The sequence below is a fragment of the Lynx rufus genome, unplaced genomic scaffold (assembly GCF_022079265.1).
Source record: "Lynx rufus isolate CCGP_SWC_20201006 ecotype Redwood Valley unplaced genomic scaffold, mLynRuf1.p SCAF_15, whole genome shotgun sequence".
Taxonomy (NCBI): Eukaryota; Metazoa; Chordata; class Mammalia; order Carnivora; family Felidae; genus Lynx; species Lynx rufus.
In genome coordinates, this window is record NW_025814829.1 from 57,296,133 (window position 1) to 57,308,356 (window position 12,224).

The 12,224-nt window shown below is 39.4% G+C and overlaps 1 protein-coding gene across 4 annotated transcripts in view; it reads right to left on the bottom strand.

Annotated features, from left to right (window-relative positions):
- Positions 1-12,224, bottom strand: part of AKT3 (AKT serine/threonine kinase 3) — a 309,235-nt gene that overhangs the window by 35,792 nt on the left and 261,219 nt on the right. For all 4 annotated transcript variants that reach the window (XM_047077095.1, XM_047077092.1, XM_047077093.1 and 1 more), the window contains 2 exons: positions 10,472-10,686; positions 3,654-3,741 (listed from right to left, as the gene is read on the bottom strand). In XM_047077095.1, the coding sequence (XP_046933051.1) occupies positions 3,654-3,741; positions 10,472-10,686 (303 nt within the window). The remainder of the gene's footprint in view (positions 1-3,653; positions 3,742-10,471; positions 10,687-12,224) is intronic.

Genomic DNA, 12,224 nt, shown 5'->3' on the forward strand with positions numbered 1-12,224 from the left:
ACACTTATTTCCACACTTCAGTGCTGTGCTCTTTTGAGTGGTACACCATGATATTCACAATTAAGTTTAAGTCATTTTTTTATGTTTGTTTGTTTATTTTTGAGAAACAGAGTGCGAGCAGGGGAAGGAGGAAAAGGCAGAGAGAAAGAGAATCCCAAGCAGGCTCTGCATTGTCACCTCAGAGCCTGATGCAGGCTGTGAGATTATGACCTGAGCTGAAACCAAGAGTTGGTTCTGGACATTGAACCAGTTGAGCTACCCAGGCGTCCCAAGATTAGTTCGCTTTTTACTTAACCTAGGGAGAGATCTACCTTTAAAGATATTAGCATCTCTATCTATGTCTTCATCTCTAGATCTGCCACAGTATATAGAAAAACGGGTCAATAACTATGTAATAATAAATCTATGAAATAGTAAAGCTCCCAAAGAGTATTAGTAAAATTGTAATAAAAAACCTTTGGGGCGCCTGGGTGGCTCAGTCGGTTAAGCATCCGACTTTGGCTCAGGTCACGTTATCACGGTTCACGCATTAGAGTGCTGCATCAGGCTTTCCGCTGTCAGCGCAGAGGCCACTTTGGACCCTCTGTCCCCTTCTCTCTCTGCCCCTCCCCTGCTTGTGTACTCTCAAAAATAAATAAAAATATAAAAAAATACCTTATCTTAGAGATGAATTAACCTCTCATGAATAAGTTATATATTTCAAAAACATAAGAGCCCCATAAAATGTTTGTTTTTCTAAATTATTTCATAATTTATGCTGTCCAAAGAGTAGAATTATAACCGGATTCATTAAAATAGTTACTGGCATTGGAACTCTCACAATTAATTCCCTGTTTCTTAGTGATATGATACAAACCCAGACAGACCCAGTCACATTTTCACAGGCTTTTAGAGAGAGACTCAAACGTCACAGTGCTACTGTAATGCTGCGTAACGTCCTTCAACTATGTAAAGATGGCTAGGCCACTGCCTCATCTGACATCCACCTGAGTAAGCCTATAGCAGATGTCAGTTGCTGGTGAATTTCGTTTATGGAAACTGTAATTTTTCCGGTTGTTCTTCACGTATGATATGTAACACCTTTGCTCAGATTAAGTGGCATCTATTTTTATCAATTACAACAATTTAAACTCATGTCTCCACATACATCATCTAAAGCTATGTTTCCTTCTCATGGCATGCTGGCTCCTCCAATCCCATTCACCACAAGGGAGCCGGCTTACTGTCTTACTGTCACTTCCACTCTGGCCATGGTCTCCACTCTGTCTAGTCCCGTGGAGCAGAGACAGGACATGTGTCTCTCAGAGTTTTCCCCAGGTGAGGCCAAACCTCCACTTAACACGGAGAGCTGAACCCTGACAAGGAAATCTTTGTGGCATATACTAGTCTCCTGACAGGATTGAAGAAAGTTCATGTTTTGCCTCTTCTTTAAGTTAGTGGTGCCATACTGGTGCCTCACAATTGTCTCGTCAAGAAATGCTTTCTCTCCTTTCCTTCTTTCTCCCTTTTTTGTTGACTTCTCCTTGGTGAGGTTATACCAAAGGGATATTTGTGGCTTACAGCTCTTTGCACCAAAGAAAACCTCTGACATGTATTATTTCTGGCAGACATAAGACCTTGATCATTCCCTTTTACACGGGTCTTTTGTAGTGAACTGATGTGACAAAAACAGTACAGAGCCAACAGGGTCTAAGTAGGGATGCAACCCCGTGAGAACATCATCCGTTTATAAAGTGGATGTTCAGTTGTCTTCGTGAAGTTAATAAACATTTAAGAGCAGTCACAGGCTTCTCATAAGCGTTGAAAAAGATCCAGCACCTACCCCAGTGCTTTCTACATGGTGGAAACTTAAAATGTAGGAGGTATTTTTTTTTAATTTTTTTTAACATTTACTTATTTTTGAGAGACAGAGACAGAGCGTGAGTGGGGGAGAAACAGAGAGAGAGAGAGAGAGAGACACAGAATCTGAGGCAGTCTCCAGGTTCCAGCTGTCAGCAAAGAATCCAATGCAGGGCTCAAACCCATGAACTGTAAGATCATTACCTGAGCCAAAATCAGACGCTTAACTGACTAAGCCACCCAGGTGCCCTTGTTGTTGTCTTTTTTTTTTTTTTTTTGTAATGTTTATATTTGAGAGAGAGAGAGAGAGAGAGAGAGAGAGAGAGAGAGAGACGGACACAGAGGGAGACAGAGAGAGAGACGGAGCATGAGCAGGGGAGGGGCAGAGAGAGAGGGAGACACAGAATCCAAAGCAGGCTCCAAGCTCTGAGCTGTCAGCACAGAGCCCGATGCGGGGCTCGAACCCACAAACTGTGAGATCATGACCTGAGCCAAAGTCAGATGCTTAACCGACTGAGCCACCCAGGTGCCCCAAGACATGGCAGTTTAAGTTTGAGGAGAAATGTTTAATTTTTTTTTTCAACGTTTATTTATTTTTTGGGGGACAGAGAGAGACAGAGCATGAACGGGGGAGGGGCAGAGAGAGAGGGAGACACAGAATCAGAAGCAGGCTCCAGGCTCTGAGCCATCAGCCCAGAGCCCGACGCGGGGCTCGAACTCACGGACCGCGAGATCGTGACCTGGCTGAAGTCGGACGCTTAACCGACTGCGCCACCCAGGCGCCCCGAGAAATGTTTAATATCGTGCAACTATTTTACAAGAAGTGCTTTTAGAAAATCACCACACCCTCTATTCCCATAACACAATGCCGAAATTCGGTACTTGTCTTCTTCCTTGTAAGTCATATGATATCATTCTATCTTCACTTCAGAGATTAATAGAAGAGAATATTTAGCACAAAACAGACATTTCACAAATGTTGATTATATATGTTTCAGAGAAAAATAGGGAAAACTGAAATAAATGGAAACTAACTACACAAAATAACCAGATAAAGATTCTAAGCAGCAAATACTGCACTGCGTAAAAATTTCACAGTAAAATTTTAATATGAGCATTTGAAAACAAAAAAATCAAAATCAGTGCCTGTACTAACAATACCAGAAGTAGTAGAAACAAAAGAGACAAAAATTAAAAAGAAGGACTAGACACAGTAATTTACTGTTCCTAGGCAAAAATTATAGTATTAAAAACAAGTAATAAGATTACAATAAAAATAAAGTTATAAAATTAGTAGCACCTATTTTGTGGGCATTAAAAATGTTTCAAGTAACAGAGAAGTCTCAAATAAGAAAAATATTTATTACTTTGTTAAATATTAAAACTAAATTCCTTTCAATTCCTTTTAAAATAAGGATTTGTATAAACAAACTTGTAGAGCTCACTCTAAAATTAAAGACATAAAGACAAAGAAAAACATGATTTTTTTGCTAGTTTTCTTAAAGAGTAACACAACATTGTTTTCTTTATTTTTTCTCTTAATACCAAGCAAACAACGAGTAGCAAACTACCATCACTGTGACAAAAGAAAAATCAAGTGACCATGCTGAATAAAATTTCAAGATGCATTTTGGGAGTCAAACTTATCAATAAATTTTTGTGCTAAGAATTTCAATACTATATTCAATCAAATGTAGGGGGTAAAAATAAAAAGTATCATTGAATCATTGAATTTTATTCACTTAAAAAATTTTTTTTGCTGTCAATTCATTTTAGCCAAAATATATAAATACTATGCCATGAAAATAACCTACCTTTTTATCATACACATCTTGCCAGTTAACTCCAGAAAAGAAACTGTGCCTCATAATTTCTTTTGCATCATCTGGTCCTCCACCAAGGCTAAGAGACAGAAACAAAAGTGAGTGCGCATTACAACATTTACATAAGCCCAAGGCAAAACAAAAAGTTTTTGTGAAATGTAATTTTCTGTGTGATAAATAGTCCTTGAGATAAATAGCCAAACCAATAAAGAGCTTTTGCCATAAGATCTAATTTCCCTAATGTGCTATTAATAAGAAGTAGCCTCGGGACAGTGTGGTAGCTGAAGAGAGCACAGGCTTTGGGGACAAACCTGAAACAGGCAACCAGCTCTGGCACTTATGACATGTGTGACAATGAACAAGCTGCTCAGTCCCAGTGTCCCCTCTGTAGAGTGGGGACAATGACACTAGCCTGGTGGATCACCGCAAGGGTTAGAAACCAGAGGCAAGCACCTCGCACAAGAAATGGTAGCAATTACCGTCGTCAATTCTATAAGCCAAATTTATTTTGGTAACACTCATGTCAAAATGCATCCTTGTTACCCTGAGTTCTGAAGTCACTACCTAATTAGTTAGAAAAAGCAATTTGTACAGTATTGCTAATAGACAGAAACTCACGGACTTTTTTCATACCGCAAATGAACTGCCATAGAAACGAGGTTGTTAACCTATGAAATATCACTGCAAGGTAATTTATTATGCAAGCTGCAACATAAATCATGAATTTAGGGATGCTCCCCCCATCTTTGCAGGTACTCTTATTTAACTGATAGGTGGCACAGTGTGAAATTCAGGTGTTTTCTGGCTTCCTCAGTTTCATATAGTGTGTACCAGTCATTGGGAGGAAGGAATGAGAAAAGCAAAAATAACACAGAGGGAAGCAAGGAGGGAGTGAAGGAGAGAAAGGGGAGGAAAAAAAAAAGAACAGGGAAAGAAAGAAAAGAAAGGAAAAGAAATCCATTTAAATCCAAACTGATATAGCAAAAGCTCTCTCTAGTCTTGTTCATGGTTAGGAATGGTGCATGCTCCTGACGTTTACAGCAGTGCTACTGACAACAGTCAAGCTATGGAAAGAGCCCACATGTCCATCAACTGATGAATGGATAAAGAAGGTGTGGTATGTATATACAACGGAATATTACTTGGCGATCAAAAAGCATGAAATCTTGCCATTTGCAACAATGTGGATGGAGTTAGTATAATGCTAAGCAAAGTAAAAGAAAGACAAAACACCGTATGATCTCACTCATACGTGGAATTTAAGAAACAAAACAGATGAACATATGGGAAGGGGGGAAAAAAGGAGAGATGGAAGCAAACCGTAGGAGACTAACTACAGAGAACAAACTGACGGTCGATGGAGGGAGGTGGGTGGGGGATGGGCGCTAAGGAGGGCACTGGTTGGGATGAGCACTGGGTGTTTTATGTAAGTGATGAATCACTAAATTCTACACCTGAAACCAATTTTACCATATATGTTAACTAGAATTTAAATAAAAACTTGAAAAATAAAAGGAATAGTATGGGCTGCTAAGTGCTTAACAGCCAGCTCTCTGGGGACAATTATGCATGTATAATATTACATATGCATATTATACATATATTTGTTATGGATTTTACAGATATAAAGGATGCAAGGCACAAAATTTCAAAGAGCAATAAAATACAGAATGTCCTTTATTGTAAATTAGCCAAGTGATGCTCAAAGAGAACATTTGTTAATTTTGCTGAACTCCACAGCCCCTCACTGACTCGGAGTGGCTCCAGCACGAATACCAGCTGATCTTTTCGTTTATGGTGAAGACGAATTTGAAAGTCATACAAAAAGGCACATGTCAGAATTTCACTTGCTTCTCAGTTATGTGAGTGACCTCCTTGATGGATGGTAAATCATCTGGGAACAGTGGGAGAGTATCTCTTCATTGTGTGTGTGTGTGTGTGTGTGTGTGTGTGTGTGCGCGCGCGCGTGCGGTGCGCGCGCGCTAGTCACAATGTAGTAGATACAGACAGAACAGCTTGAGAATGTAAACCGTATTATTAACATCTTCTCTACTTAGTTACTTATATCTAATTGAAAAACAATAAATCAAGCCCTGACGTACAAAGTTTGCCATTGTGGTGATGTGAATACTCCCCACATGGCCAATTTCAAGTTAGCAACCTGATGCCACTCAACATAGAAGTGGGAACAGGTACACAGAAGCAAACCATTACATAGTATTTCTATGCAGACACAACAGACAAGAGTAACATCGGAATAGTAAAATGCAACAAAATTATCAAGGAGTGATGAATTTTGAGTGTTTATCACCTTTCTTTTCAATGTACTTGATTTACTTTTGTAAGTTTATGTAATTTGATTTTTAATAATGACTGTATTAAAACAACCAGCTCATGAAATTCCTGAAATTTAATAATTGGCTCTTAAGAGCTGGAACACGCCAACTCCCACACACCACTGGGTAGGAAGAAACACAAATAGGTCAGGATAAACAAACAATAATACAATCTATTATTAGGTATAAGGAACACACGACTGGGAAGAATCTGGGATTCCCTGACACACGGCCAGAATAGGAAATAGAACAATGAGCTGATATCTGAGTTATCTGTAGTAATGATCCACGGGTCTCCCATCCCCAGATCATGCAGAATGAGCCACAGTGCTGACAGGGACTCTAGATGGGACCAGACGGTATTAGCGGTGATCGTATGCAGAACTCTCCGACTGGCGGTTCCGTATTTAGTCAACGCCAGCACTCCACTCCCTAACCTTCCTCTTTCTTCATTCTATTCCAAGTTGTATGTGTCCCTCCCCGGTTAGGCTGCAAATTCTTTTGAGGGCAGAGACCAGCCCTGGATTATCCAAAAAGCACTTTAAGCTCCTACTCAGGGAGCCAGAAAAGCAGAGACACCAAAACACGTGTTTCTGAAGAGAACTTAACATTTCAAAGTATGAATCAAAGTAGTCTGCAGGAGAAAACTCAGAAGTTCACTGTCTTTTCTCACCCTTACGCTATTGTTTTTATTTCCGTATCGCTCTCATTTTGAATTCTACGGGAGATAGTGGATGAGGTGGGAGCTGGGAATAGAGAGCCGTAATCATTTGGTAAATAGGAGGTTTTAATCCAGCTTTAGTTTAGTTATTCATTTTCTGTCACCCCTCAGTTCTCTAGCAATAGCTTGGCTGTGGACATTGCCAGCATTTAATCTATATTTATCAAATACATAAAAAACTAAAGTATCAGCCATGAGTACTATGTGAAGTCTAAGAATATAATCTTAGACTGCCATTTTAGAAGCTGGGAGAGACTCTTTAACACAAGCTTCCTCCAAGTGTGAAACTGTCAAAAACTTCAATGTCAATGACTCCTTAATATACAATTTAAGACTTCAAAATAATATCAAAATATGATTTGCACTAAGATATTTATGTCTAAGAATAGTAAACTCCAATATCAGAATGCCAAACTAAATCCTCAGCGACTATGGATTCTTCATTATTAGGAACATCATGGAATTCATATTTTCCTGTGTTACTGAATGCAACACACGGTCACGCTTCTCCTATGAACTGCGTGCAGGAGGATAAAGGAGATACTGATAGAATGAGCATAAAGTAATGGAGCATTAGAAAGAAAGGCAAATGATGGTTGACCCTCTGGTAGAACTGACAGTAATTCAGTAAAGAGTCTCAAAAAATTCAGGCAGTATTTAAAATTGTTGAAGAGGAAGAATAACGAGGTCTAGGATAATGCTATTTTATGAGGCTTCCAAAGACTTTTCAGGGTCTTCTTAGTGGCTGTTTCTCTTCTTCCTACCTCTTAAATTGTGATGCTTCCCAGGATTCTGTCCTAGGCCGTCTTCCCTTTGTACTCAACCCTGCCCACGACTGTCCCGGCCCCAGCTGCCTCCGAGACATCCGTGGGTCCCCAAACCATATATTCAGCCACTGCATTTCTGTTTAGCACTGGTACTATTTTCAGTTCCATCTGGGTTTTCCACGGACACCTGACTCGGCACAGCCGGAGTGGGTGTCAGTAAACCCTCCCCTCTCCCCCCCCCCCCGCCCCCAGCCCTCTGCCTGTGCTCCCTGTCCGTTAATAACACTCCATCCTCCAAACGAATCACTCAAGCTGGAAAGCACGGAGGCAGGAGACTCCTTCCACGTCCCCACCAGGTCTCCTTCATTATTCACAAAGTCCTACTCACTGCTTCTGGAGGACCCCCGTCTCTTATCTGGACAATCCCGTATGTGTTCTCAACTGCTCTGCCTACCTGCCCCTGGCCCTTCACCTTTCCTAGCACAAAACTCATTACACCATCTCTTACTTTTAATAACTCACTGGTTTTTTCATCCCCTTCTGAATAAAGGTTAAATATTTTCTCAGAAGCAGAAGGTCTTTGAAATTTACCATTTCAGCTTCATCTCCCAACATTACCCAACTCATATTCTACCTTGTAGTTGCTGAACTTCTCAAATGCCATGTTCATTTGCAACTCTGGATTTTTCTTTTTATTATTATTATTTTTCAAATATTATTTATTTTTGAGAGAGGGACAGAGAGAGTGAGAGAGCGAGAGAGAGACAGAGAGAGAGAGGAGGAGGGGCAGAGAGATGGGGAGAGAGAGAATCCCAAGCAGGCTCCGCACTGTCAGTGCAGAGCCAAATGTGGGGCTCGAACTCCCAAACCGCAAGATCATGACCTGAGTGGTAATCGGGGGTCGGAGGCTTAACTGACTGAGCCACCCAGATACCCCTGGATTTCTTTTCATGTAAATTTCTCTGCATGAGCACCCTTACGCCTCCCCAACTCTTCCAGCCCCCTGGTCAGAGCTAATAAATTTCAATAGGCATTTGTATGTAGGTCTGAGTATCTGTGAGTACCTGTTTTCTGTCTTGCATTATTCTATGACTATCTAGAACAGAGATGATTTGTCTTGCTCATCGTTCCGTTCCCAACATTGCAATGCAACAGTGGAGGGAGAATGACTCCCCTATCTTAAATGAGAACATCAAAGAACTGAGAAAGAACACCCCAGCTTCTCTTTAGATGATACCAACCTCTGGGTGGGTAAACCTTTAGGAGTTGTCCTACTCACCAGGCCACTAACATTCTAGAATGTACCTCACATTTATTCAACAATTATCAAGTATCTAGTTTGTGTTATCTCCCTCCTCCCCCGGGGGTGGGGGTGGGGATAAGAAAATGAATGACACACAGACATGAGAACCACAGACACAAGTTTGCTCTACCAGCTGCTTAGAGGGGCCATCAAGGAAAGGGCTAAGTTCCCTGGAGTCATCAGGAAAGGATGCAGTAAAAAATTCGCTGCTCTTGAAATCCAAGCCAAATATTAGATCCCTAAATCAAGTACACAAAACAGAAATCTTAGCTCTGTTTAAAGATTACCTATCACCAAGTGCTGTGTGTTACATTAATTGTGAAATAACCACACTAAATGGAACACATTTCAAAACCTGAACCAACTGAGAAACTGATGCGTTGCAAATAAGCTACGAGAGAAACAGCAAATAGGCACCAAGAAAGGTGATTTCTGCTCTTCTTCTATAGGAATTTTCTGTAGGATAAACCGCTTCACCTTCTAGCGGCCTCGGCTTCGTCCTCAATCAAATGTAAATGAGAATAATATCCACCTATCAACTCTACAAGGCTACTGAAACAGCAAAGGGAACAACAGATACACAAATGCCCTGAAAAAGAAACCAAAATCACTTTACAAATATAAGGTAAGATCTCCATGACCAGGATTATAAAACACATGTCAGAAAGGTTCCTCACGAACAAAAGCTATCTCTTTTATTAAGTCTGCTTATTTCTGAAGGTAAAATCATGCTCCTCACAAATTTAAAATCTAGAAGTGTGTAATGGAAACCATCTCTAAAGCAAACAAAAATCACATTTTAGGATTCATTCCTTCCTTCATTCATTAATTCAGTCTGCCAACTAATACACAACGAACACCAACCAAAAACAGAACTTTGTAAAAAATCATTATGTGAGGGAAGCTTTAGCAATCTAAGAAATAATCCTCAAGAGCTTAACACCTAAGTGATTTTTAGAGCAACGCTGATATGCGTATGTACCTAGAGGAAAGGACGGCTGTATACATGAATACACAAACACAGATTAAGGGACATTTTTATATTAAGTCATTTCATATATGACTTATAAACCGTATGTGTAAATGAACACAGAAACACGAACAAAGAACGCTATGGTTCGCTTAGCAAAGGGCTGTAGGATTCTTCAGGTCACAGTTGTAGCTACAAAAGAAACACAAAGTGTGTAAACATATTTTGCTTTTAGTTCTTTCCAGCCACACATGGAAAGGAATATCTACAATGGACAAAAAAAGTAGCTGGATATGTTAACACAGGTTGGGATGGAAGGAGAATACAGAGCCGGTTCTATCCTTTTTATTATGTAAATTAGCATAAATATAAAGGCCCAGAGACTGAAAGGGAAAAAAGGGGATACTTCTGTCCCCACAATAGCAAGTACCAGGGCAATTAAGAAATTGTTCACTCACGGTACGGATAATAAAACCCTCAAAATCCTTATTTGGTAAAAAAAATCTACATAAAATTTCCCAAGTTAGGAAAGAGTTGCAGAAATTTTTTAAATGTTCTGTATTACGCAGTTAAAAATAAGTCAGTATTTCAGTGGGAAGATGTCTACACCAAATACATTGCTCCTTGGAGTGAGTTACATTTGAATTAATTTCCATATCACAATTTCTAACCACATTCGTCAGTAACTCAGTGAGTGTTATTTGTGGCTTACCGTTTATTTGGATCCTTTATCAAGAGCCCTGAAAGCAATGATTTTGCATCTGAAGAGAGTGTCCGAGGAAATTTAATGTCTTCCATTAGTATTAGTTCAAAAAGTTTCTCATGATCCTGGTTGTAGAAAGGTAACCTCCCACACATCATTTCATACATGACGACCCCTAGTCCCCACCAATCCACGGCTCGGCCATAGTCATTGTCTTCTAACACCTAAGAGCGAAACCAGCGAAAAGATTCATTACTCCACATTAACTTTTACAGCAGTATTTATAAAATGTAAGACTTGTACATCAACAAAGTGAATCCTAACCTTCAAAGCCTAGGTAGGCTCTTTGACATTTAAACTATAAGGTATCCTACAAAAGATTTAAATCACACCAGATAGGCGAAATGTTCCATATATGTCCAGAAGTGGCCAGCGTACAAGGAAGGGAACAGGCCACACAGCAGATTCCAAGTGAATGACTGAGTACATTACGGATCAAACAAAAAATTTTTGCGTATCTGCACGTTTTCTCTTAGGCCTACTTAACTTTTCATTCTGGTTCCATTAATGTGGACTTTAACTTGCAGTCACACCGTGCTGATTGCCGGGTATATAATGAGGCTTACACCCTCTTGCATGGAGAAGAGCGAAGTCATACAAACCAGACGGTGAAAGACAGGAGTTATGCGATGGAACACAGATGAGGTCAGGGCACGGCCACCACAAAAATAAAACTGAAAACTTCTGGAAGCCTCTAGTGTTTCAAGTCTTTAAGGAAACAGTCATCAAAGTGAATATAAAGATGTACTGTGTGAGTTGTATCCAAAGCGTTAGTAAGCCCACAAGCAAATTTCAGTTAAACACAAACAAAACTCACAGACTCTGGTATATGCCCTTAAATTTATTTCCCAACATACATTACATGCAACATAAATTGGGAAAGATATGGTATGACACTATCAGGCTATGTTGGAGCAACCTATTCAAACTGGGGCAGAATGGCTTGCCATTTGTTTTAGGAAAATTGTGATTTTTACCTTTTTATTAGGTATGTTCCTCATTCAATGGAGTTTTCTTCATCTGTTTGGATCTTTCAATATTTTACTTTAAGCTACTATATCTGAATAATCTTAAAGCTTACTTTATCTGATTCTCTTAGCTCTGGGATAAATAGCTCTGGGATAAAAAGATCAAGAAAACCAGACCCACGAAATTTACCGATTAAAAAAATCTTGTAACTGATGACATAAGAAAGAATTTGATGTAGAACAAAGTAGTGCTCGTGTTGCAGACTGTCTTAGTTTGAGTAAATAACTTGTTGAGGATTACTCCCATGGGACTTTTATTTAAAATTTACCAATTATGTCTTGGACTGAACATGACATTTTAGATGGTTACATTATGATTACCTATAAATACTATGAAAGGCACTTGGGTAGACAAGGTATTTATATGCGTGGAGAATATAATTTTGAGAAAAAGCTATGTTACTTAAAGATTAATTCAGCAGTGGTTGTCACATGTGATGAAAAGATTTTTAATTCAATTGTATCATTGTTCCAAGATGAACAGGAACTACATTAGCAAGATATGAACACAAGTCCACTTCCTACGTTTTTTCGAAAATCTTTTATAGAATAACAAACTAAGCAGAATATTTCGGGGAAGAACAACAAATTCTAGTTTTCATCATTAGCTAAAAATACTTCAAATTTCTACTTGTTTGAAATGAGTAATGTAAAAATACAGAGAAAACAACAAA